Here is a 19,019-nt window from a genome sequence, read left to right as displayed (position 1 = left end):
ACGATAATGAATGTCAATACTGAGGAGCACTGTATAGCAGACTAATACAAAATAGTACACACTGTTGGACACAGCAAGCGTGAGGCTTATTAAGGTCCTCCTATTCAGGGACAAACTGCATCCCTATCACCCACCCAATTCTCTGCTAGACCCATCACTTCTTAACACAACTTATCAATGTGCATATGCACAGTGCCACATCAATGGCAAGTGGGGTACAATCTTTTATATCAATAATTAGTAGCAAACAGTTTAAGAGGCAAAGGAGGTTCCTAATCATCCCAGCAGTGGTGCTTAGGATGGACTGCCTGCAGCAAGCAGCAACAGCCTGACTGATTATGTCACCAGCAAGGAGGTCTGGTCTGATATTAGGCCATAGAGGACAGCGGGTTTATTGGTATCAAGAACCAATGATAGGTAAAAGACGGGTAACCCTCTCCATGAAAAGTAATGAAGAAATCATTCAATTTGTGCAGCATAAACATGAATGATAATGTCATCAATGCTTTGCTATTTGAAGCATTTTTTTTTTTTTTGTCATTTCATTCTTAACTGGGCAATATCAGTCATAAATTTTAAAACAAAGTATTTTGTGAGTACTTATTCATCGTTTTATAATAAAACATTTCTATAATACATTGCCTTCACTTACATGTCAATTTTTAAATTTTAACATAATATCTTTAATGTTCCCACTCTTTGTGTGTAATTACCTATTATTAACTGGAGGATCAGAGCTGTGCCCAGAACTTTTCATGCTTCAGTGAAACATTAGCTTAATACTGTTCTCTACCTTGAGAAGACTGTAGAAATATTAATTAAACTGGACAAAGGAGTAAGTATTAAGCAAATCATGCAAGGTATAAAGTGGGAAGAATGAACATGTATAATTAAAGGCACAGAAAGACAAAATTCTCAAGTTTTATCTTGAAAGTGAGTGTAATAAAACCTTCAGAAAACATATACAGTGGACCCCCGCTTAACGATCACCTCCCAATGCGACCAATTATGTAAGTGTATTTATGTAAGTGCGTTTGTACGTGTATGTTTGGGGGTCTGAAATGGACTAATCTACTTCACAATATTCCTTATGGGAACAAATTCGGTCAGTACTGGCACCTGAACATACTTCTGGAATGAAAAAATATCGTTAACCGGGGGTCCACTGTACATTTGCATGAACTAGTTAACATAGCTTCAATGATTTTTGTATATGGTAAATGGTTTTGTTTATGCCACTTGGAAGGTGCCTCTTCCTGCCTAAATTTTGAGAAAGCGAGATAATTCCACAGAGAAATGGATATCTAATGCCTTGTGAATATTGGCCTGTAAAGTCAGACAAAAATAAGAAATGCTTTATGAATATTGGCATGCATAGCTGAACAGATTTAAAAAATGACAGACTCTGCCAGAGTAAAACTTTAGGAAAATGGCTTCAATGGATTGTTGTGCAAAAGATGATTATTTGGTTTGTTATTTGTTTGGTAGAGGAGCATATTTAAATCTCAAACAAATCTACAATGAAGACAAAATGTCACATAAAATCCTGCATGACATTCTCTTATCCATCATGGCAAATAAAAAGCAACTATACCTGGGATGAAAGAATCACAGGAGAGCTTAACTGTTTTGATGTGATATAGCGATAAAAACTGATTATAATTTATGTTTTTTATAGAAGTCACAACACATCTAACACAATCTAACTATAGTATACTGCAACCTGTTTCAAATAGTTCTGATAGTTGTCACACTAATATATTATACTATGGTACTGCATATTATATTCATGTATATAGTGCTAAATCTGTGAAAAGAGTCATTTGGATATTCACCAAGACTGAAACCTAATACACCCTAAGAGAAATATAATTGATTACAGGATGCTACAGCAAAATTTATCATTTGTCATCCTTATTATTTCTGGATTCTATCATTATTTTCTTGTAAATCCCTTAATGCAAGCACCTTCTGGTTTATGTTATTTATAGAAAATAAAGGCAGTAGCTAGTCAGTGTGATGATCCTCTGGGCTGGTGTGGTGGTACTATTTCCTGATTCCATGTGTAAAAAAAGACTTCAAATATAAGAAAATTGCTGCATATATCAAATTAAAAGGGTTTTAGTGTATATAAAAATTGAGTAGTTTAAACTAACTTGCAGCTAAGAGTGTTAATCACTACATTCATGCTAAGACTATGACAGCTGCCATCTAGTAATAATATACTTACATCTTAGAAACATAGCATACACATGACATATGACGAACATTCTTATGTAAAATTAGATGCTATGCTAAGAGAATTTTTACATGCCTTGACAGAAAGTTCTAATAAAGGACTAGGCTAAGTGCTCCCAGCACTTAATGAACTAAGGGAAAATAAATGTGTGATATGTAGCTATGTATTAGCACACTGCAATGTTTATATTTAAAAATGAACTGGTATAATCCCTGAATGATTAATATTCTTTACAACTGGGTAATATTAGATTAATGTAAATATATGTATGTATGTATGTATATAATATATAATAACACTAAACCAAATAACACATAAGAAACCTTCAAATTATCATATTTTTTATGATAAAGTTTTTCGTAACTATTAACTAATGTATTGATGTTAACAAACATCGTGTGAAAGACTAAAAGACTTCATCAAGTATTCAGTAACTCAAGGCAGCAGTTTTGTGTCTATGAGTAATATAACGAATGTGTGTGTTTTGTTTTCTTCTTAGGGTCAACTTGCCTTGGCAGATGGCCACTGAGGAAAACAATATAACAAATTTCATGGACATAAATTTTTACAGTTGATGTGAAGGCTTTCCATAGCAATCAAAATGCAAACAGTGATCGAATCAAATCATCTCCATTTGAAATAAATTGTTCAAAGAAAAATAGCAGTATTTGCTACCTCTGCATATAATCGTAATTTAAGTGGCTTGTGCAACTGTACATCATATTACTAGTTCCTTAATGAATGATACTTCACCCAACCAGTTTTATGCTGCAGTTTTGCTCTTGGATATCACACAGTAATTAGTGTGCAAAGCTAGAAACATACTACTGGTATTTTCATTATGAAGTAACTAAAACAAGTGATTTTCTTTACCTAATTCAGTTTGCACAATGAATCTTCTGAAAGACAGTAGCATCCAATAAGCTAAATAAATTTATCTGTATGTATTATCTAGTTGCAAGAGTGATTCAAGTGGCTTCAATTAGTGTTAGATACGTACCGTTAATCGTGTAATGGCACATTATAGTAATCTCTTAAAATATTCACTTAAAGTACTTACGAGGGTCTTACTACCTACACATATTCTTAAAACATCCTATGACAATTTTAATTGTGATTCTTTCATTCGTTGGTACCACCATTTTCAACCCCCCACCATCATGGTCAGCAGACTTTCATTAATATAAAAAGCTTGATTCATTTAATCATTAAATGATCTACCGAAATCATCCACAAAGTTATATATTTCAATATCTTTTGTGAGCCTCTATATGTGACATTTGCAATTCTCACCAAGAATAATATATGCATGTCTGCAACTACCTGAAAAACATACATAATTCCTATAATTCATATACTGTACATTTACAGTGTTCTTAAATATGAGGCTTCAGTGGTTTTGTGTCGAGAAGTTTGACTCACGCTGAATGGAAATATAATAATAATCTAACAACAATCTGTCATCTTTTTCAGTTATGAAAATGACTAAAAAAAATTAAATATAATTTTTGTATTACTGTAGAAATATTTAGCTAATTTTTTATATAATATTTTATTTATGCTCTTTGCATCCAAATTAGATATTTGTAAATCCCAGTGCTAAGTTAAAAATATTTTAATCTAAGTTTGGTTATGGTGAACAGAATGGAAAAGTTCAGGTCAGGTTATGGTAGGTGAAAATGTATTTACTGATACTGATGAAAGAATAATTCTAATTAAAAAATAAATTCCTAAATAATCAAATGGGGAAATTCTGCAGTGAATTTTATAAAAGTGAGATGGACCAAAGCAGCCTATAAGACAGATATGACAAGTACATCATATTAATGTGGACATTGCAAAACAAGATGAAAATTATCTGATTAGAGGATAGCATGAAAAAAATATATGTATTAAAGGGAGATCATACATAACATTCGAAACACTCTTACCTTTGTTCACCATTGAAACTAGACAGACAAAAAAAATTTTGGTACTGAATTTCTTTATGCTTAATGTCTCAAAATCATGCATAGATATTCAAGCAAATAATGTTGCATCATGCCTGATGTTGGCCTAACCTTTTTAACTGTAGAAATTAAATGATGTTTCGTATAGCTTCTTTTTGAAATGCAGTTTAGAGAAAAGCACTTTCATTACAGACAATTTTAACATATTTATAAAAAAGTTAATCTGGGCTGTAAATTACATAACTGCTTAAATTAAACTTTTTAAAAAATTTGAGTAATATTATATGCAAACTAAAATAGGTCAGTGATGGTAAGCACTTATAAATTTTTAGGTGCAACAACCCCTCAAAAATATTGTTAAATAAAGAGTGCAGAATATAAATATGACAAATTTCATTCTGAACACAGATATGAACTACCTGAACTTATGAACTATTCTAAATATATTTAAAAATCAGACGAGACTCACGGGCAGATAAAACTTTGAAAAATGTGTTAAAAATAAGTGTCATAATCTTAAACTAATAAACTCTACAAGCCAGCCATTATACAATTACTTGGAAGCAAAAAAGAAAATAGAGTAAGAACATTAAGTAATTATGTTTAATGTGTGGTTAATAATTATTAGTAAGGAATAAACATGCTCAATACAACTTTTAAGAAATATGCACTTCAAAGCTGATGGCAATTTTCTATGGTTTTCAGAATAAAATGTTTAATATAAACTTATACTGGAGATACATTACAAGACTAAATGTAGAGAAAAATGCAAATATATCTGAATTGTAACATGAGAAGGAAGTTTTTTCGTGGGAGTCTAAGATGAATGAGAAACAAATATTAACCCATGGTAAGTAGCTTCATAAAATATCCAGACATCTTCATTAATCATCCATAACTTTCAAAGAGCATCAGACTCCATCATCAGTGCTAAAACAATTAAGAAAAATTACTGATTAGAACAGCCAGTCTATATCAAAACAAAAAAGTTTTATTTAAACTAGCTATGCTACTTGGTAACTGGTCTTAATAGTTTTATCACTGATGATGGAGTTTGATACTCTTTGAAAGTTATGGATGATCAATGAAGATGTTTGGATATTAAATAAAGATGTTTCCCATGACTTTGGTATTTATATACCTTATTGTTATTGGGAAAATAATCATATAAATAAACTTTATAATCCCCTTATTAAAAAAAAAAACTTGTTCTTACAATTTTTATAGCATTGTACTTTAATAAGCTGAAAAATGAGTTTAGGTAAATTTCCCAATATACAGTACATAAATGCTTGTAGGATATGTCCTGTTAGTGGTATTAAAAAATCAGTCTTTGAACTTCAGATGAAGCACTGCTAAATCATTAATATTCTTCATTAAGGCATCAGTATTATGTAATATTAATACACTGAGAGCCAGATATATTGTGTTACTAATAAAAATAATAGCAAGAGGAATTTTAGTATCAAAGAGTATTAGTTAAGCATTAGATGCATTTTGAACAAAAGTACACAGTCTTGATTAAACTTTTTATCATGCAAATGTCTATATACACTGTAGTTGTGTGATGCCATATATTTATCCTAAATTTAAAGCATGTTTATGAAAAAAATCATTTTAAAAGCACTGGTGTTATGTAGCATCCTTGGTGAGCATGTGTGTGTCGTAGGTATCATCTGTGAGGGTTGAGAGAAAGAGTAGAAGAACAAGTGGAAGGTGTTAAATATCCTTCTTGCACTCGTCCTTAGCCAGATCCTTGTATGAGGTGGACTTGCGTATCCCAAAGGTTGGCTCACCGATGGAGTAGAAGTAAGCTAGACAGATCAGACACATCACTGCTCGCATGGCTATAATCATCACCAGACGATTCTCAAGCAGGGCCTCTTCTTCGTTCTGTTGAAAGAGGTACACTTATCTTTTGTGATCAAGTTGCAGTTGCAAAAAAAAAAAAAAAAAAAAAAAACTTACACACCTCGGCAACAGTATTTGATTATATATCTTTCTTTCTTTCAACACACCGGCCATATCCCACCAAGGCAGGGTTTACCTGGGTGGCCCAAAAGGAAAAACGAAAGTTTCTCCTTTTACATTTAGTAATATATACAGGAGAAGGGGTTACTAGCCCCTTGCTCTCGGCATTTTAGTCACCTCTTACAACACGCATGGCTTACGGAGGAAGAATTCTGTTCCAATTCCCCATGGAAGTAAGGGGAAATAAACAAGAACAAGAACTAGAAAGAAAATAGAAGAAAACCCAGAGGGGTGTGTGTGTATATATATGCTTGTACATGTATGTGTAGTGTGACCTAAGTGCAAGTAGAAGTAGCAAGACATACCTGAAATCTTGCATGTTTATGAGACAGAAAAAAGACACCAGCAATCCTACCATCATGTAAAACAATTACAGGTTTCCGTTTTACACTCATTTGGAAGGACAGTAGTAAAACGGAAATCTGTAATTGTTTTACATGATGGTAGGATTGCTGGTGTCTTTTGTTTGTCTCATAAATATGCAAGATTTCAGGTATGTCTTGCTACTTCTACTTGCACTTAGGTCACACTACACACACAAGTACAAGCATATAGTATATACACACCCCTCTGGGTTTTCTTCTATTTTCTTACTTGTTCTTGTTTATTTCCTCTTACCTCCATGGGGAAGTGGAACAGAATTCTTCCTCCGTAAGCTCTGCGTGTTGTAAGAGGCGACTAAAATGCCAGGAGCAAAGGGCTAGTAGCCCCTTCTTCTGTATATATTACTAAATGTAAAAGGAGAAACTTTCGTTTTTCCTTTTGGGCCACCCCACCTCGGTGGGATACGGCCGGTGTGTTGAAAGATTATATATATAAAATATATATATAAAATATATATATATATGTCTCATAAACACGCTAGATAACAGGGATATCTTGCTACTCCTACTTACACTTTGGTCACACTTCACAGACACGCACATGCATATATATACAGTGGACCCCCGCATAACGATGGCATCACATAGCGATTATTTCGCATACCGCTTACTTTAATTGCAAAAATTTTGCCTCACATACCGCTTAAAAACCCGCTTACCGATTTTCTTCCGAGACGCGCTCACATGTTCCGCCGGTGGCATTGTTTACCAGCCAGCCTCCGCGGTAACATCCAAGCATACAATCGGAATATTTCGTATTATTACAGTGTTTTCGGTGCTTTTTCTGGAAAATAAGTGACCATGGGCCCCAAGAAAGCTTCTAGTGCCAACCCTACAGCAATAAGGGTGAGAATTACAATAGAGATGAAGAAAAAGATCATTGATAAGTATGAAAGTGGAGTGCATGTCTCCGAGCTGGCCAGGTTGTATAATAAACCCCAATCAACCATCGCTACTATTGGTGGTACAGCTGCTGCTGCTGCTGCACTGTCAGCTGCTGCTGCTGCTGCACTGTCAGCTGCCGCTGCTGCTGTAGCACCGTTGTTGGTGTGGCTTATTGAGAATACCAAGAAACAATTAACCCCAGAGGATTTGCCACCCAGGATAACCCAAAAAAGTCAGTGTCATCGAAGACTGTCTAACTTATTTCCATTGGGGTCCTTAATCTTATCTCCCAGGATGCAACCCACACAAGTCGACTAACACCCAGGTGAACAGGGAAAAATGCCTGGAACTAGTGCTCATATTGGTGAATTTAAAGCCAGCAAAGGTTGGTTTGAGAGATTTAAGAATCGTAGTGGCATACACAGTGTGATAAGGCCTGTTCTGGAAGAAAATGCCAAACAGGACCTACAGTACTCAGGAGGAAAAGGCACTCCCAGGACACAGTGTCTCATCAGTCATTGCTGCATCTTCAATAAAGGTAAGTGTCATTTATTCTTCATTTAGTAGACTAGTACATGCACAATATATACTGTGCATGTACTACTCTACTATTGTGCATGTATCCTTCTCTTTGTGTGTGGGAAAATGTATATTTCATGTGGTAAAATTTTTTTTTTCATACTTTTGGGTGTCTTGCACGGATTAATTTTATTTCCATTATTTCTTATGGGGAAAATTCATTCACATAACGATTATTTCGCATAACAATTACCCCTCTTGCACGGATTAAAATCGTTAACCGGGGGTCCACTGTATATACAAACATCTAGGTTTTTCTCCTTTTTCTAAATAGCTCTTGTTCTTTTTTATTTCTTCTATTGTCCATGGGGAAGTGGAAAAGAATCTTTCCTCCGTAAGCCATGCGTGTCGTATGAGGCGACTAAAATGCCGGGAGCAATGGGCTAGTAACCCCTTCTCCTGTATACATTTACTAAAAAAGAGAAGAAGAAAAACTTTATAAAACTGGGATGCTTAAATGTGCGTGGATGTAGTGCGGATGACAAGAAACAGATGATTGCTGATGTTATGAATGAAAAGAAGTTGGATGTCCTGGCTCTAAGCGAAACAAAGCTGAAGGGGGTAGGAGAGTTTCAGTGGGGGGAAATAAATGGGATTAAATCTGGAGTATCTGAGAGAGTTAGAGCAAAGGAAGGGGTAGCAGTAATGTTAAATGATCAGTTATGGAAGGAGAAAAGAGAATATGAATGTGTAAATTCAAGAATTATGTGGATTAAAGTAAAGGTTGGATGCGAGAAGTGGGTCATAATAAGCGTGTATGCACCTGGAGAAGAGAGGAATGCAGAGGAGAGAGAGAGATTTTGGGAGATGTTAAGTGAATGTATAGGAGCCTTTGAACCAAGTGAGAGAGTAATTGTGGTAGGGGACCTGAATGCTAAAGTAGGAGAAACTTTTAGAGAGGGTGTGGTAGGTAAGTTTGGGGTGCCAGGTGTAAATGATAATGGGAGCCCTTTGATTGAACTTTGTATAGAAAGGGGTTTAGTTATAGGTAATACATATTTTAAGAAAAAGAGGATAAATAAGTATACACGATATGATGTAGGGCGAAATGACAGTAGTTTGTTGGATTATGTATTGGTAGATAAAAGACTGTTGAGTAGACTTCAGGATGTACATGTTTATAGAGGGGCCACAGATATATCAGATCACTTTCTAGTTGTAGCTACACTGAGAGTAAAAGGTAGATGGGATACAAGGAGAATAGAAGCATCAGGGAAGAGAGAGGTGAAGGTTTATAAACTAAAAGAGGAGGCAGTTAGGGTAAGATATAAACAGCTATTGGAGGATAGATGGGCTAATGAGAGCATAGGCAATGGGGTCGAAGAGGTATGGGGTAGGTTTAAAAATGTAGTGTTAGAGTGTTCAGCAGAAGTTTGTGGTTACAGGAAAGTGGGTGCAGGAGGGAAGAGGAGCGATTGGTGGAATGATGATGTAAAGAGAGTAGTAAGGGAGAAAAAGTTAGCATATGAGAAGTTTTTACAAAGTAGAAGTGATGCAAGGAGGGAAGAGTATATGGAGAAAAAGAGAGAGGTTAAGAGAGTGGTGAAGCAATGTAAAAAGAGAGCAAATGAGAGAGTGGGTGAGATGTTATCAACAAATTTTGTTGAAAATAAGAAAAAGTTTTGGAGTGAGATTAACAAGTTAAGAAAGCCTAGAGAACAAATGGATTTGTCAGTTAAAAATAGGAGAGGAGAGTTATTAAATGGAGAGTTAGAGGTATTGGGAAGATGGAGGGAATATTTTGAGGAATTGTTAAATGTTGATGAAGATAGGGAAGCTGTGATTTCGTGTATAGGGCAAGGAGGAATAACATCTTGTAGGAGTGAGGAAGAGCCAGTTGTGAGTGTGGGGGAAGTTCGTGAGGCAGTAGGTAAAATGAAAGGGGGTAAGGCAGCCGGGATTGATGGGATAAAGATAGAAATGTTAAAAGCAGGTGGGGATATAGTTTTGGAGTGGTTGGTGCAATTATTTAATAAATGTATGGAAGAGGGTAAGGTACCTAGGGATTGGCAGAGAGCATGCATAGTTCCTTTGTATAAAGGCAAAGGGGATAAAAGAGAGTGCAAAAATTATAGGGGGATAAGTCTGTTGAGTGTACCTGGTAAAGTGTATGGTAGAGTTATAATTGAAAGAATTAAGAGTAAGACGGAGAATAGGATAGCAGATGAACAAGGAGGCTTTAGGAAAGGTAGGGGGTGTGTGGACCAGGTGTTTACAGTGAAACATATAAGTGAACAGTATTTAGATAAGGCTAAAGAGGTCTTTGTGGCATTTATGGATTTGGAAAAGGCGTATGACAGGGTGGATAGGGGGGCAATGTGGCAGATGTTGCAAGTGTATGGTGTAGGAGGTAGGTTACTGAAAGCAGTGAAGAGTTTTTACGAGGATAGTGAGGCTCAAGTTAGAGTATGTAGGAAAGAGGGAAATTTTTTCCCAGTAAAAGTAGGCCTTAGACAAGGATGTGTGATGTCACCGTGGTTGTTTAATATATTTATAGATGGAGTTGTAAGAGAAGTAAATGCGAGGGTCTTGGCAAGAGGCGTGGAGTTAAAAGATAAAGAATCACACACAAAGTGGGAGTTGTCACAGCCTTCTGGCAAGACAGTGATGGAGTGAATGATGGTGAAAGTTTTTCTTTTTCGGGCCACCCTGCCTTGGTGGGAATCGGCCAGTGTGATAATATAAATAATATAAAAATAAAATAAATATATATATGTATATATATATATATATATATATATATATATATATATATATATATATATATATATATATATATATATATATATATATATATATATATATATATTATTAACACACTGGCCGATTCCCACCAAGGCAGGATTGCCCAAAAAAGAAAAACTTTCACCATCATTCACTCCATCACTGTCTTGCCAGAAGGGTGCTTTACACTACAGTTTTAAAACTGCAACATTAACACCCCTCCTTCAGAGTGCAGGCACTGTACTTCCCATCTCCAGGACTCAAGTCCGGCCTGCTGGTTTCCCTGAATCCCTTCATAAATGTTACTTTGCTCACACTCCAACAGCACGTCAAGTATTAAAAACCATTTGTCTCCATTCACTCCTATCAAACACGCTCATGCATGCCTGCTGGAAGTCCAAGCCCCTCGCACACAAAACCTCCTTTACCCCCTCCCTCCAACCTTTCCTAGGCCGACCCCTACCCCGCCTTCCTTCCACTACAGACTGATACACTCTTGAAGTCATTCTGTTTCGCTCCATTCTCTCTACATGTCTGAACCACCTCAACAACCCTTCCTCAGCCCTCTGGACAACAGTTTTGGTAATCCCACATCTCCTCCTAACTTCCAAACTACGAATTCTCTGCATTATATTCACACCACACATTGACTCAGACATGACATCTCCACTGAATCCAGACTTCTCCTCGCTGCAACATTCATCACCCATGCTTCACACCCATATAAGAGCGTTGGTAAAACTATACTCTCATACATTCCCCTCTTTGCCTCCAAGGACAAAGTTCTTTGTCTCCACAGACTCCTAAGTGCACCGCTCACCCTTTTTCCCTCATCAATTCTATAATTCACCTCATCTTTCATAGACCCATCCACTGACACGTCCACTCCCAAATATCTGAATACATTCACCTCCTCCATACTCTCTCCCTCCAATCTGATATCCAATCTTTCATCACCTAATCTTTTTGTTATCCTCATAACCTTACTCTTTCCTGTATTCACTTTTAATTTTCTTCTTTTGCATACCCTACCAAATTCATCCACCAACCTCTGCAACTTCTCTTCAGAATCTCCCAAGAGCACAGTGTCATCAACAAAGAGCAACTGTGACAACTCCCACTTTATGTGTGATTCTTTATCTTTTAACTCCACGCCTCTTGCCAAGACCCTCGCATTTACTTCTCTTACAACCCCATCTATAAATATATTAAACAACCATGGTGACATCACACATCCTTGTCTAAGGCCTACTTTTACTGGGAAATAATCTCCCTCTTTCCTCCATACTCTAACCTGAGCCTCAATATCCTCGTAAAAACTCTTCATTGCTTTCAGTAACCTACCTCCTACACAATACACCTGCAATATCTGCCACATTGCCCCCCTATCCACCCTGTCATACGCCTTTTCCAAATCCATAAATGCGACAAAAACCTCTTTAGCCTTATCTAAATACTGTTCACTTATATGTTTCACTGTAAACACCTGGTCCACACACCCCCTACCTTTCCTAAAGCCTCCTTGTTCATCTGCTATCCTATTCTCCGTCTTACTCTTAATTCTTTCAATTATAACTCTACCATACACTTTACCAGGTACACTCAACAGACTTATCCCCCTATAATTTTTGCACTCTCTTTTATCCCCTTTGCCTTTATACAAAGGAACTATGCATGCTCTCTGCCAATCCCTAGGTACCTGACCCTCTTCCATACATTTATTAAATAATTGCACCAACCACTCCAAAACTATATCCCCACCTACTTTTAACATTTCTATCTTTATCCCATATATATATATATATATATATATATATATATATATATATATATATATATATATATATATATATATATATATATATATATATATATATATATATATATATATATATATATATATTTTTTTTTTTTTTTTTTTTCAACAAACCGGCCGTATCCCACCAAGGCAGGGTGGCCCAAAAAGAAAAACGAAAGTTTCTCTTTTTAAATTTAGTAATTTATTCGGGAGAAGGGGTTACTAGTCCCTTGCTCCTGGCATTTTAGTCGCCTCTTACAACACGCATGGCTTACGGAGGAAGAATTCTGTTCCACTTCCCCATGGAGATAAGAGGAAATAAACAACAACAAGAACTAGAAAGAAAATAGAAGAAAACCCAGAGGGATGTGTATATATACATACATATATATGCTTGTACATGTATGTGTAGTGTGACCTAAGTTTAAGTAGAAGTAGCAAGACATACCTGAAATCTTGCATGTTTATGAGACAGAAAAAAAGGACACCAGCAATCCTACCATCATGTAAAACAATTACAGGCTTTCGTTTTACACTCACTTGGCAGGACGGTAGTACCTCCCTGGGCGGTTGCTGTCTACCAACCTACTACCTATATATATATATATATATATATACAGTGGTTCCTCGTTGTTCGTAATTAATCCGTTCCTGACACCCAGAAGTATTAAAACAAAAAAATTTTTAACATGAAATATACATGTAGTACATAAACAATACAATGGGAAATGATGAATGAAACATTAACAGCATAACACTTACCTTTACTGGAGATTCTTCTTAGTGTATGGGAGACTGGAGGAGGAGAGAGAGTGGATTGTTTATAGTTTGGAAGGGGAATCCCCTTCCGTCAACACCTCAGGTACCATTTGCTTTTCTGGGGTTGCTTCTCTTCTCTGTTTCTTAATGCCATTAGGACCACCTTGAGAGTCACTGGAGTCCTGTCTCACAAAATAAATGTGGAGAGAGCTCTGTTTCTGGCGTCTCTTTAACACTTCCCTAAAATGGCCCAAGACTTTGTCACTGTACATGTTGCCAACCTGGCTTGCAACAACCTTGTTAGGGTGATGTTTCTCCATAAAGCTTTCCATCTTACCCCACATAGTAAAAATCTCTTTAATTTCTGAAGAAGGCACCTTCTTCCATCTCTCTTCCTCCTCCTCTGCAGCAAGATTCTGAGCTGCGATGTGTTGCTCTTCCTGCTGAAGCTCTTGCAGCTCCTCAGTGGTGAGCTCTTCATTGTGGTCTTCCACCAATTCTTCCACATCCTCCAAACTCACATCCAACCCCATGGAACTCCCCAGTGCCACAATTGATTTTACAACAGACATAGGCTCATTAGGGTCAGACCCAAATCCTTCAAAATCCCTCTTGTCGACACAATCTGGCCACAATTTTCTCCAGGCAGAGTTCAAAGTCCTGGTAGTCACTCCCTCCCAAGCCATACCTATAAGGGTTATGCAGTGGAGGATGCTGAAGTGTTCTCTCCAAAATTCCCTTAGGGTCAAGTGAGTGTCTGTGGTCACAGTCAAGCACCTGTGAAACATTGCTTTTGTGTAGAGTTTTTTAAAGTTTGCAATAGCCTGCTGGTCCATGGGTTGGAGGAGAGGAGTGGTATTCGGGGGCAAGAACTTTACTGTGATGAACCCAAACTCCTCGAAAATTAGGTCATCCAAGTTTGGAGGATGAGCAGGTGCATTGTCCATTACTAGCACGCACTTGAGATCCAATTTCTTTTCCGGGAGATACTCCTTCACACTAGGGCCAAACACTTCATTGAACCACTCGACGAAAATTTCCCTCGTGGCCCATGCCTTACTATTAGATTTCCAAAACACACACAATTTACTCTTCATAACATTGTTTTTCCTGAACACTCTGGGATTTTCAGAATGGTACACTAGTAATGGCTTCACTTTGAAATCCCCACTAGCATTAGCACAGAACATTAGCATCAGCCTGTCTTTCATAGGCTTGTGTCCTGGCATTGCCTTTTCCTCTTGTGTAATGAAGGTCCTCTTTGGCATTTTCTTCCAAAAGAGGCCTTTTTCGTCACAATTGAACACTTGTTCAGGTTTCAGTCCTTCAGCCTCTATGCACTCCTGGAATTCATGCACATATTTTTCAACCGCCTTGTGGTCCGAACTGGCAGCCTCACCATGCCTTACCACACTGTGTATGCCAGTACGGTTCTTAAATCTCTCAAACCAGCCTTTGCTGGCCTTAAATTCACTCACTTCACTACTATTTGCAGGCAATTTCTTCACCAAATCTTCATGCAACTGCCTAGCCTTTTCACAAATAAACGAAGTCATAAGAGTATCTCCTGCTAATTGTTTCTCATTTATCCACACCAATAATAACTTCTCAACCTCTTCCAGTACTGGTTATCTCATTTTTGTCAGCATAGTTACTCCCATTGCAACAACAGCATCCTTTATTTAATTTTTCTTGGCCACTATGGAACATAAGGTTGTGTAGGGTTTCTTATACATCCTGGACAGTTCGGCCACACTTGTACCACTTTCATATTGTTCAATGATGGTTTTCTTAAATTCAATCGTATTTCTCACCTTCTTTACCACAGGCTTGGCACTAGGAGCTTTCTTTGGAGCCATGGTAGCTTATTTAGTACTTGCAAGCACTAAAATAAATGGAATATTATGAAATATTTCGCTGGAGCACGCGAGGGGACCTTCGCTCACTGGTAAACAATGCCAGACTGGCTGCTGCCCTGGCCCACGCCGTGCGTATGCGTCCCAGACGAACTACGACTCGCGAGTCAACCTATGAAAAGCGAGTCCATGTTTATACGAAAATATCCCTATGATTGGCGAATTTTACGATTGCTGGGAACTATGAAAAGCGGGGGACCACTGTACGTATATATATACAGGGGACCCCCGGTTAACGATATTTTTTCACTCCAGAAGTATGTTCAGGTGCCAGTACTGATCGAATTTGTTCCCATAAGGAATATTGTGAAGTAGATTAGTCCATTTCAGACCCCCAAACATACACGTACAAACGCACTTACATAAATACACTTACATAATTAGTCGTATTCAGAGGTGAACGTTATGCGGGGGTCCACTGTATATATATATATATATATATATATATATATATATATATATATATATATATATATATATATATATATATATATATATATATATATATATATAGGGGTCGTCCTCGAAAGGGTTGGAGAGAGGGGGTAAAGGAGGTTTTGTGGGTAAGGGGCTTGGACTTCCAGCAAGCGTGCGTGAGCGTGTTAGATAGGAGTGAATGGAGACGAATGGTACTTGGGACCTGACGATCTGTTGGAGTGTGAGCAGGGTAATATTTAGTGAAGGGATTCAGGGAAACCGGTTATTTTCATATAGTCGGACTTGAGTCCTGGAAATGGGAAGTACAATGCCTGCACTTTAAAGGAGGGGTTTGGGATATTGGCAGTTTGGAGGGATATGTTGTGTATCTTTATATGTTTATGTTTCTAGACTGTTGTATTCTGAGCACCTCTGCAAAAACAGTGATAATGTGCAAGTGTGGTGAAAGTGTTGAATGATGATGAAAGTATTTTCTTTTTGGGGATTTTCTTTCTTTTTTGGGTCACCCTGCCTCGGTGGGAGACGGCCGACTTGTTGAAAAAAAAAAAAAAAAAAAAAAATATATATATATATATTAATATATGTATATATTTACATATTTATATATATATATATATATATATATTTATATATGTATATATTTATATTTATATGGGATGCTTAAATGTGCGTGGATGTAGTGCGGATGACAAGAAACAGATGATTGCTGATGTTATGAATGAAAAGAAGTTAGATGTCCTGGCCCTAAGCGAAACAAAGCTGAAGGGGGTAGGGGAGTTTCGGTGGGGGAAAATAAATGGGATTAAATCTGGAGTATCTGAGAGAGTTAGAGCAAAGGAAGGGGTAGCAGTAATGTTGAATGATCAGTTATGGAAGGAGAAAAGAGAATATGAATGTGTAAATTCAAGAATTATGTGGATTAAAGTAAAGGTTGGATGCGAGAAGTGGGTCATAATAAGCGTGTATGCACCTGGAGAAGAGAGGAATGCAGAGGAGAGAGAGAGATTTTGGGAGATGTTAAGTGAATGTATAGGAGCCTTTGAACCAAGTGAGAGAGTAATTGTGGTAGGGGACCTGAATGCTAAAGTAGGAGAAACTTTTAGAGAGGGTGTGGCAGGTAAGTTTGGGGTGCCAGGTGTAAATGATAATGGGAGCCCTTTGATTGAACTTTGTATAGAAAGGGGTTTAGTTATAGGTAATACATATTTTAAGAAAAAGAGGATAAATAAGTATACAAGATATGATGTAGGGCGAAATGACAGTAGTTTGTTGGATTATGTATTGGTAGATAAAAGACTGTTGAGTAGGCTTCAGGATGTACATGTTTATAGAGGGGCCACAGACATATCAGATCACTTTCTAGTTGTAGCTACACTGAGAGTAAAAGGTAGATGGGATACAAGGAGAATAGAAGCATCAGGGAAGAGAGAGGTGAAGGTTTATAAACTAAAAGAGGAGGCAGTTAGGGTAAGATATAAACAGCTATTGGAGGATAGATGGGCTAATGAGAGCATAGGCAATGGGGTCAAAGAGGTATGGGGTAGGTTTAAAAATGTATTGTTGGAGTGTTCAGCAGAAGTTTGTGGTTACAGGAAAGTGGGTGCGGGAGGGAAGAGGAGCGATTGGTGGAATGATGATGTGAAGAGAGTAGTAAGGGAGAAAAAGTTAGCATATGAGAAGTTTTTACAAAGTAGAAGTGATGCAAGGAGGGAAGAGTATATGGAGAAAAAGAGAGAGGTTAAGAGAGTGGAGAAGCAATGTAAAAAGAGAGCAAATGAGAGAGTGGGTGAGATGTTATCAACAAATTTTGTTGAAAATAAGAAAAAGTTTTGGAGTGAGATTAACAAGTTAAGAAAGCCTAGAGAACAAATGGATTTGTCAGTTAAAAATAGGAGAGGAGAGTTATTAAATGGAGAGTTAGAGGTATTGGGAAGATGGAGGGAATATTTTGAGGAATTGTTAAATGTTGATGAAGATAGGGAAGCTGTGATTTCGTGTATAGGGCAAGGAGGAACAACATCTTGTAGGAGTGAGGAAGAGCCAGTTGTGAGTGTGGGGGAAGTTCGTGAGGCAGTAGGTAAAATGAAAGGGGGTAAGGCAGCCGGGATTGATGGGATAAAGATAGAAATGTTAAAAGCAGGTGGGGATATAGTTTTGGAGTGGTTGGTGCAATTATTTAATAAATGTATGGAAGAGGGTAAGGTACCTAGGGATTGGCAGAGAGCATGCATAGTTCCTTTGTATAAAGGCAAAGGGGATAAAAGAGAGTGCAAAAATTATAGGGGGATAAGTCTGTTGAGTATACCTGGCAAAGTGTATGGTAGAGTTATTATTGAAAGAATTAAGAGTAAGACGGAGAATAGGATAGCAGATGAATAAGGAGGCTTTAGGAAAGGTAGGGGGTGTGTGGACCAGGTGTTTACAGTCAAACATATAAGTGAACAGTATTTAGATAAGGCTAAAGAGGTCTTTGTGGCATTTATGGATTTGGAAAAGGCATATGACAGGGTGGATAGGGGGGCAATGTGGCAGATGTTGCAGGTGTATGGTGTAGGAGGTAGGTTACTGAAAGCAGTGAAGAGTTTTTACGAGGATAGTGAGGCTCAAGTTAGAGCATGTAGGAAAGAGGGAAATTATTTCCCAGTAAAAGTAGGCCTTAGACAAGGATGTGTGATGTCACCGTGGTTGTTTAATATATTTATAGATGGGGTTGTAAGAGAAGTAAATGCGAGGGTCTTGGCAAGAGGCGTGGAGTTAAAAGATAAAGAATCACACATAAAGTGGGAGTTGTCACAGCTGCTCTTTGCTGATGACACTGTGCTCTTGGGAGATTCTGAAGAGAAGTTGGAGAGATTGGTGGATGAATTTGGTAGGGTGTGCAAAAGAAGAAAATTAACCCTTTCAGGGTCCGTCCCGTAGATCTACGGCTTTACGTTCAGGGTCCAAACCGTAGATCTACGCCATGAGCTCAGCTCACTCTGATAAACTGTGAGTGGTACATTTGGGCCTAGATATGAGAGAATACATCTATGTGGTATGTGTGCACCACATAAAACAGATCCTGCAGCACACTGTGCATAATGAGAGAAAAAAAATGAAATCATGATTTTTCGATTAAAACAGCAACTTTGCAGTGTTTTTTCGTATGTTTTTTATAGCTGTATTTGCGATTTCTTGGTCTCATTTGATAGAATGGAAGACATATTACAGAAATAGAGATGATTTTGATTGGTTTTAGCATTGGAAATGGCTTGAAACTGAGCTCAAAGTAGCGGAAATGTTAAATTTTTGCCGATATTCAAGAGTAAACAAACAACC

At 37.3% G+C, this 19,019-nt stretch overlaps 1 protein-coding gene across 2 annotated transcripts in view; it reads right to left on the bottom strand.

The window, feature by feature from the left end:
* The window catches only part of LOC138854464 (tumor protein p53-inducible protein 11-like), a 119,969-nt gene that overhangs the window by 31,713 nt on the left and 69,237 nt on the right, over positions 1-19,019 (bottom strand). For both annotated transcript variants that reach the window (XM_070097922.1, XM_070097921.1), the window contains exon 5: positions 5,985-6,081. In XM_070097922.1, the coding sequence (XP_069954023.1) occupies positions 5,985-6,081 (97 nt within the window). The remainder of the gene's footprint in view (positions 1-5,984; positions 6,082-19,019) is intronic.

The sequence above is a fragment of the Cherax quadricarinatus genome, chromosome 60 (genome assembly GCF_038502225.1).
Source record: "Cherax quadricarinatus isolate ZL_2023a chromosome 60, ASM3850222v1, whole genome shotgun sequence".
Lineage (NCBI taxonomy): Eukaryota > Metazoa > Arthropoda > Malacostraca > Decapoda > Parastacidae > Cherax > Cherax quadricarinatus.
This window is presented reverse-complemented; position numbering and strand designations above follow the sequence as displayed.